The following is an 8,257-nucleotide window of genomic DNA, read 5'->3' as shown; positions in this document are numbered from 1 at the left end:
CCTCCTTTTTTCGCCCAAACGCGTAAAAGTTTGGTCGGGCGATTTCATTACGGAAATAATAAAAAACATAAAAATACTGTGGTTGATAGGGCACCCCGAAATTCTAGGCGTTAGTTATTTATTTCACTGACTTGAAACGAGATCGTGTGTATTCAATTAATCACTTATCGTTCCGACTAAAATTTAAGCCAGCTACCCTTATGTGTATTCAATTAATCACTTATCATTCCGACTAAAATTTAAGCCAGCTACCCTTATGAAATCACGGCCTCTTCGTCACCAATTCAGCTTCTGCCTGTTTCAGGTTAAGTATCTTTTATCCTGATGTTACTCGACTGACAACACGAAGATATATACACGAGTTTCCGTGATACCATCATTTTTCGTAGATGGTATAGGCGGAGCTAGCCTGCCTACCAGCGTGATTAACTCTTATAAGTTCATGACTGGTAAAAAGTGAAATCCGCGGAGTAACATCAAGTCGATCTGGCTACAACATGTGTCCGTCCTCGATCGGTGGATATAGTCGTTCTAGAGCATGGTAGAAATCCGGAACCTGCGAAAAGTAGGTGATCAATGTATTTTTCAATTGATCTTTTCGTGAGGGACTGTTGAACTGAATATTTAAGACTCGAGACATTGACGGGGATTAATTAAGAAATGGAGGGGGGGCGCACGATGAATGATTGTGATGCGGGGGGTAACATGATGTGGGTGGCCTTAGTCAGACAGACAGATATGAATAGCACTTTGTTTTTGGGGGGCTAACCTAATTCGTGTTTTTAATTTCGGTTTAATTTATTTTTTATTAGCCGCGAGACCCTTCGCTATTACAACGTCTCGTTTGACCCTTCCAGCCGTTGCAATATCACATCACATGGACATAGCACCCAACATTAAATTAACATATGTATATGGATTACGGGCTAGGCAAAATATCCCTGACCCAGAGCTGACCCGCCCCAAACTGGCAATCTGGAGGCATTGATCTATCGACATACTTCTATCCCGATCCGTGGTCATATGTCGGTCCTTTCTCATTAGCATGTTCTGCCGTGATTAGAATCTCCGCTTGTGCCGTGCTCATCCCTCTTTTTCGAACATACGTTCTAGCGTTTTCTAATGTTATGCACATGTGTGTCATAATCGAAAATCCATTGTGGCAAGCAAATAATTACATGTTAATAATTGATAAGAAAAGGGGGATGATGAGTAATTATAATCACGAGGTAGTTGTCTCCCTTTGATTCGGTGAGAACTATAAATCATCAATCTTTAATTTGAAATTTGAAATTTTCCTTTGATTATTGAACACAAAGGAATAAAAAGACGGCTTTTGTTTGAATCATGTTTTTCCAAAGGACAGCTCCATTGCCTAATTACCCACATCATCAATGTTTAAACATTACAATGATGCCTTTGTGTAAAAACCTTAATTAGTTTTTGACTTATTTAGCATGATTGAGACACGCCAACAAATTATTAGCTCCCATTTGCATCCTTGAACGCTTCCTCATATCATTTCACAATAAAAAAATGTCGTACTTCCATTGATCGAAGAAAAATCCAATCGATTTTCACCACCTGGCATGTAATTGATAATCCATTGATCGAAGAAATATCCAATCGATTTTCACCACTTGGCACGTAATCGATATGGTGTTGGAAAACATTTATCCACAATAGAAGTCGAGACTAAGAAAAATGGTACGTATAGATATGGTGAATGGACCTGAACCTTTGGCGGTACCGGTTGCTTGGAGGGACCATCAGTTCTCCTTTGTCGACCAAACCACTGGATCATCTTAAGTGATGATGGATCTAAGGTTACTGAGAAGTCGTGACTCTAAAGTCGAACAAGTAATGAGGAAAATTGCTATCACTTTTCCATTCTCATGGAGTTGATCGACTTCGAGATTTACATCGTCTAAACATTTTATCTGGCACTTTCTCTAATCAAAAAAGAGGAAAAGAAGTAACAAAAATTTAAGCAATCACACCCACTCCGACTCGCTCTCGAAGATCATTGCGACAACCGAATCTTCTTCTTCGCCTCGCTACTCGGAATCGGAGTCCATGTTGCCCATCGCCTTCAACCCTCTCGGTCTCTGCGTCATCACAACACATCCCAAAACTTTCATCAGAGATCTTCTCGCCACTGATATACAATCTCATAAACCAGATCACTACTATATTCTTCATTCGTTTTCGACATCCCGATATTCGTTTTCAACAAAAGAAAAGTGTTTTTTGGATCTTGTTAAGAGGAGCTTACCTTTTTAGAGATCTTCTTCTCCCGGACTTCGTATCTTTCGAGCGTTAGATCGCATAGCCACCCACCGGGGCATACCAACTGCAGCAACACATCAAAGAACAACTATCGATCAGAAATCAACATTGAGATTCGGCGTTTTGAGATAATGAGAGAAGCAAAGGAACCGGCTTCCACAAACTAAACAGTTACGTCTGTGGCCCACCTAACGAACAAATGCCAGCCATCAGGCGCACCATCCACTCGCCAATCGCCACGTGTACATCCTCCCAAACTACACTAGACAAAATTCCGACCGAAGATCTCAGTCCTGTCATGGGCCCAAAGAGGCCCAGACACTCATCGGGCCCTTTGTTCCATTGGCCAGCAACCGATGCAGATACTCAGCTAGATTAGATTTTATTTTATTTTTAAATCGAGTTAGATCATCACCAGTGCAAATATAATTACGAGCATGTTCTAGTGCCATTCCTTTGATCTCATTATCATCGTTTGACGTAAACTAAACGGTGAAGAAAAAAATTATTTCATTTTTTTAATAGGAAAAGAAAATAAAAAAATAAAGTAAGAACACCTCCTTTTTCTTTTATTCCCTTTTCTTTTAATTAACTAACTTTATTTTCCTTTTATTTTCCCCCTAGCTAAAGGGCAAAGGGCCAAAGGGTAGTCCAGATTCACACAAAACGGACAAAGCAATAAAGCCTCGATGGGTCCCACCACACATCTCATCATCTCAATTATTTCACACCAACGCCAATAATTCCTATTTCCACGCACTTTTCCCTCACTCCAATCCCCCACTCCCCCGTCCGCTCCTATAAAGACAATCGACCCAGTGAACCTACCCCCCTGCCCTACCATATGATAAAAATTATATTTTATTAATTAACTACTTAGATATTTTAATTCATATAAAGTAAAGTCATATATATTAATAGATGGATATATATATATATATATATATATATAAGCCTGGCCAATATAATGTAAAAGCAAATTTCTGGAAGGTGGTGCTCTGAATATTAAAATCCATCAAATTGCTCGTACGTCCCTCGTGCCTCAATAGTCGCATTCTGACTTTTTCCATTTCCAACCCCACAGAAAAAGAAATAAATAAATAAAAATTTTAAGAAGTCCATGAAGAAGCAACTAGAACAACTGCGTTTACATTGTATTTACCATATTTTGATCCAGTTTGATTTACTTCCGATCGAATTTGAATATGATGTCGTGTTACGTTGATCAAGTCCGACTAGTAGACGAGTTCGTTCGGCATGTTAATTAATATCTATCAGTGCCAAATGGAAATAATTAAGGGAAGTGAGCGAAATTAAAGTGGTAAAGAGTTGTGGGGGAGAGATTGTAGGATCTTACATTGACTGTGCGCTGGACTATCTTGGCCCTCTTCTTGGGCCGCTGGGGGAGCTTCGACCCTTTGAAGACGATGAAGTCCTCCTCCTTCTCCTTGTTCGTGAGCGCGATCACGAACTTCGGCGGCCACACTGGGGGGGCAGCCGCCTCCCCGCTCCCGCCGGACGACGATCCGCCTCCTCCTCCTCCACCTCCGGCCTTCTTGCTGTCGTGGGCAGTATCCGACGAGGCCCCCGACTTGTTGCCCTCATTGTGGTGGTGGCCGTTATGGTGGTGGTGGTGGTGATGGGTGCCCCTCCGGTCGTGGGCCCCCCGGTCCGGGGAGGAGAACCCCCTGAGCCCGCCGTTGCTATGCCCTCTCATCGCCGCTGAATTCTCAGAGTTCCTGCGGGAGGAAGGAGGGGACGAAAAGGGAAAGAGAACCAAACCCACTAGTATCAGTAATCATCACCGCCATCATCAACAGGCATTAAAAGCAAACAAAATTCTCCTTTTTTTCCCCCACAAACCAAAAAAAATTTAAAAGAAAAAGAAAAAAAATTAACGTTGGGATTAATTATGAAATTACCGAAACAACCCCCGCCTGATCTAGATCGGTAAGGTTGGGGATGTTGAAAATATCACCAAGAACGATAAATAAAAATAATAATAATGATGATGATAAAAAATGATTAAAAACAAAAATTCCTTGCTTTTTCTTCCCCTTCCTTCGATCGAAAGATGAGATATTCGGGGGAGAAGTGTTTGGGCGTGATTATGGTTTTATTTTGGGAAGGGGCTGCTCTCTTTTTCTAAGGTTTTTGGCCACGTGGCTAGCCGTGGGTTGGCTGCCGAGATAAAGTGGACCAGATTCCCGACCCGACCCGACCCGGAACCAGCCCCGGGCTGATTGGAGTTTGGCCTCCCGGGACACGTAGGCATGAAACCTGTCCCCCATCCATGTTTCCGGTGGGCATAGGCATTTGATGCCCGGGGAGCACCTATCATGTGCGGTTGAGTGCACCATTGATTGCTCAACATCGGACGGCTCGTATTGATCAGATCTGATCGCTGGGATGAACGCCCCATGATCGACCGTGACCCTGGTGAAGTACCAATCTTAACCCCTTGATTTATGAGGTCCGATGATGATAATAACTATGACTACAAAGATAATCACAAGAACGGTAGTTGCCAAGCGAAGAAGACAATATTCCCAATGACACACTTCCTCGAAAATAAAACCGAAATGAATTTAAATATCTAAAATTGTCCTAAATAATCGTCAAAAGGGTGAGTCGGAAGAACAACAAGGCAGGGCTCATCTTGTGCTCTACTCAAAGACAAGAAGACTTTATCGTACCGGACAAAGCCCAAAAAAGAGCATATTTTGCAAAATTGAAAAAGGGGAAGTTCGAGATTAAGGGTACAGTATATCGAACTTTTCGTACTCCTTTATTTTTTATTTTCCTCGTTGGTACATATATATATATATTTTTTTATAATCAAACAAAAAATTTAAGGAAATATGAAAAGAGAGAATGATATTTGGTGGACATGTTTTACCAAATTGAGATAGAGGAGGTGCGGTGATGCACTAGCACCGAAGTGCATCGGGGCCCCACCTGACCAATTGGGGTTAGTGGACACAGAGATATAAGCCTCTTAATTATTTTTCCAGCACAAAAACGCTTCTTCAAAAAAATTTCCATTATGAGATGATGATATATTATTAAATATCATATTTAAAATTTAAATTAAATTATCGTCCATGACAATGCAAGCAACAATTTCAGAATCATCACCTTTACTATATTGGCAAGAAACCCTAGCTTGACCTAAAAAGTCAATCTTGCCCCTCCAAACTAGCCTCCCCCATCTTCTCAACACAGCCATCCATTGCTATCAAAAGGCAATATTTTCAAATCTCATTCTTCATATCTAATCCACTCAGTGACTTTTCGAAAATAAACATACGGCACCTGATCCGATTGCGGCGACGACCCCGTTCGGGTGGATCAGTAAGGATACAGATAAAGGAAAGCCGGGAATACTACGATGGACGTTAAAGCTGGGGATCGACCTTACCGAGAGTAAGTAGCCGAGGAGCACGACCCGGGACTTTCTTCGAATTGGTCCTAAGCGGATTAGATCATGTGACTCTGACTCTTCCCCTTCAGATAAAGAAAAAATGAGCCCATCCCAAAGACAGATCTAGGAGATAAGATCCTTGATATCTCGTGCCCAACCTAAAGAGGCCTGAAAAAGGCAAATTCTCAAATGTCTGAGGACCAAACAGCAAGAATTTGCCTGGCCCTACTCCGGGGGGTTTTGAATCTCCACGCCAACACGTGTACGTTAAAAAAACCAGAGGCAACTCGCATATAAGGTGAAATCAATGTCGATAGACTGAGCACATCGCGCGGTCTTATACCGAAAAAGTGGGGTGAAAACATGAAATGGGAAAAATTGATGACCCTTTTTGCAAAAGTGCAATCTTATCTCGAAAGCATTACGTATAGGGCAAGAGGGGGAAAAAGAGGAGATTTTTGAACTTCAACATCAGCCAATAGATAAGGACCCAGCTCACGATTTCATAACGTTCAGAAGCTGAACTTCAGCGCCGATCAGTAGCAGACGCCAGAATGCAACCGGATGATCTGCCGGAGCGTGAGCTACACGCCCCAGAGAACAAAGGCAAAGGCAGTGAGAAGTGGGAGTGGGAGAGAGAGAGAGAGGGGGGAAAGGAAATTGGAATCGTTCCATCAATCAATCAAAATGAAAATAAAGGATTTACCTGAGGACGCGCTGAGGCGGGGGCATAGGTGGGGAGCAGGGGCGATGACGGAGGTTGAGGTATCCATTGCCATGGTTCGTGTTCGTGGCGGTTCCGGGCTGGCTGGGGTCCCGATCGGCCCTCACGACACGGCGGTCAACCCGGGCGGTGGTCCTGTGGGCGGGGGCCGCCGAATCGTCCTTCACCTGGACCTTCATGCATCTGAGCCGCTTCCGGTTGCCCCACTGCAGCACGAAGTCCGACGACTGCGCCTGTCGGGCAGCGTCCGAGGTGGCTGATCTCAGCAGCCCGTCCCCTGCTCCGGCTCTGCTCGGTGTGCCATTGTTACTTCCCCTGAGGGAATCCTTCTCCATCTTTTTATTTATATAAATATAAATATTGTACCTGTCCCATCAAAAAAAGAAAATTTTCGTTTAGAAACAATAAATACATCGGAAAATGATAATAGAAAACGAAAATAACTTCCATTTATGAGCTAATTGGAGATTCCGCTTTTTCTTTTCCTTGTCATTTTCCTCTCTCTGTCTCTGGGTGATAACTAGGGTTAATTGCGTGGCTTCTCCATTGACGGACCTAAAATAATAGAGGAGGAGGAGGAAAAATCCATAGCTTCTGCATATTTTTGGGTTGATGGGCTCATCTCAAATTGTCCACAGAATTTACTCAAATGGGAAAGATGGTGGCTTTCTTCTAAAATCAAACGCGAAAAACATGAACGGGAGGATTGTAGAGTGAGCTGAACGTGAAGAAACCAGTAACGGCCATGCGAGAATCAATCAAGCGGGTAGGAGAAACTCAAGGCGATTGTGACAGGGGTTGAAGAAGAAGAGGACGGCGGAGCAGAACAGATCAGAATTCGGTGACCGATACCGTCGGTTCGATGGAAAATGCAGGAGAAGGGGAGAAATTAGTGTGGAAATAATAGAACACCTGAGGAGGCGGTTTTCTCAGCCGGGCAGCAAAGATTCAGGTTGTCGAAGATCAAACAAAATCTTCGAATGAAAGAAGAAGAAGAAGGAATTTCCTTTTTGGGTATTTCGAATTGCCATCATAAGGAGGAGGCGAGAAGCTCTGGAGCAGAAAATCTGAAAACAAATCCCGACTGCAGAAGATGGAAAGGAACGGAGAAAGGAGGATCTGTGATTAAGAAGAAAACAGAAGAGAACTTGGGAGATGAATGAGGACAGAAAGGGAAGAATCTCTTGCAGAACCAGGGGAAACCAGGATGTTGGATTTCTGTCGGGAACCCAACAGAACTGCCCAAAATCGACAGAGAAGGAACGAAGTGACGAAGAGCTGCCTGGAACTGAGCTCCGATGAGCTGATTTCTCAGGCCGGGGAGAGCTCGGAAAGTGGATTCTTCAGCTCGGACTAAGGGAACCGCACATCTCGAATGTCAAATCGATGGTGGATTCAACGCATTACCAGTCGGTTTCCAACTCCTCCGCCGGCGACAGGTCGTTGCTCGCCCGAATTCCAATCCGAGACAGGGAAGGCCAAATCGTCCCAGGAACCTGCACTGCAAACAAGGAACGCAAATCAGACCTCCTCTACCACAGAAATTCGAAACGAACCTTAAAATCCAAAGCAAAACCCAGAGAATGGATGCTCGACGAGCCTAACTGTGCTCGTCGACGATCACCCCGTACCTGTAAATCGCCGGGGTTTCTCCAATCTTCAGCGGAATCTCGACATTTCCGAAGCGATGTCTTCGACTCTCATGTACGATTCCGATTCTTCGATACGCAGGGACTGATCTGCGCCGCAGGGGCAGCAGCTCCTCTATGTATACGGGAATTTGCAGAAAATGATTCGGGATGTCGCCCCCAACAGCTGCT

General features: G+C 43.7%; 1 protein-coding gene across 1 annotated transcript; it reads right to left on the bottom strand.

Moving 5' to 3' along the window:
• Positions 1 to 1,861: 1,861 nt before the first annotated feature.
• On the bottom strand, positions 1,862 to 7,927 carry LOC116188209 (la-related protein Larp4B-like). The gene is made up of 5 exons (XM_031517412.1): positions 7,845 to 7,927; positions 6,420 to 6,803; positions 3,647 to 4,028; positions 2,276 to 2,353; positions 1,862 to 2,108 (listed from the first exon to the last, which is right to left on the bottom strand). The coding sequence occupies exons 2-5, from the start codon at positions 6,770 to 6,772 to the stop codon at positions 2,058 to 2,060; spliced, it is 864 nt and encodes a 287-aa protein (XP_031373272.1). The 5' UTR covers positions 6,773 to 6,803; positions 7,845 to 7,927; the 3' UTR covers positions 1,862 to 2,057.
• Between the last annotated feature and the right edge of the window lie 330 nt (positions 7,928 to 8,257).

Source organism: Punica granatum, chromosome 8, assembly GCF_007655135.1.
Source record: "Punica granatum isolate Tunisia-2019 chromosome 8, ASM765513v2, whole genome shotgun sequence".
Taxonomy (NCBI): domain Eukaryota; kingdom Viridiplantae; phylum Streptophyta; class Magnoliopsida; order Myrtales; family Lythraceae; genus Punica; species Punica granatum.
The sequence above is the reverse complement of the archived record's forward strand: the minus strand, read 5'-3'. Positions and strand labels throughout refer to the sequence as shown.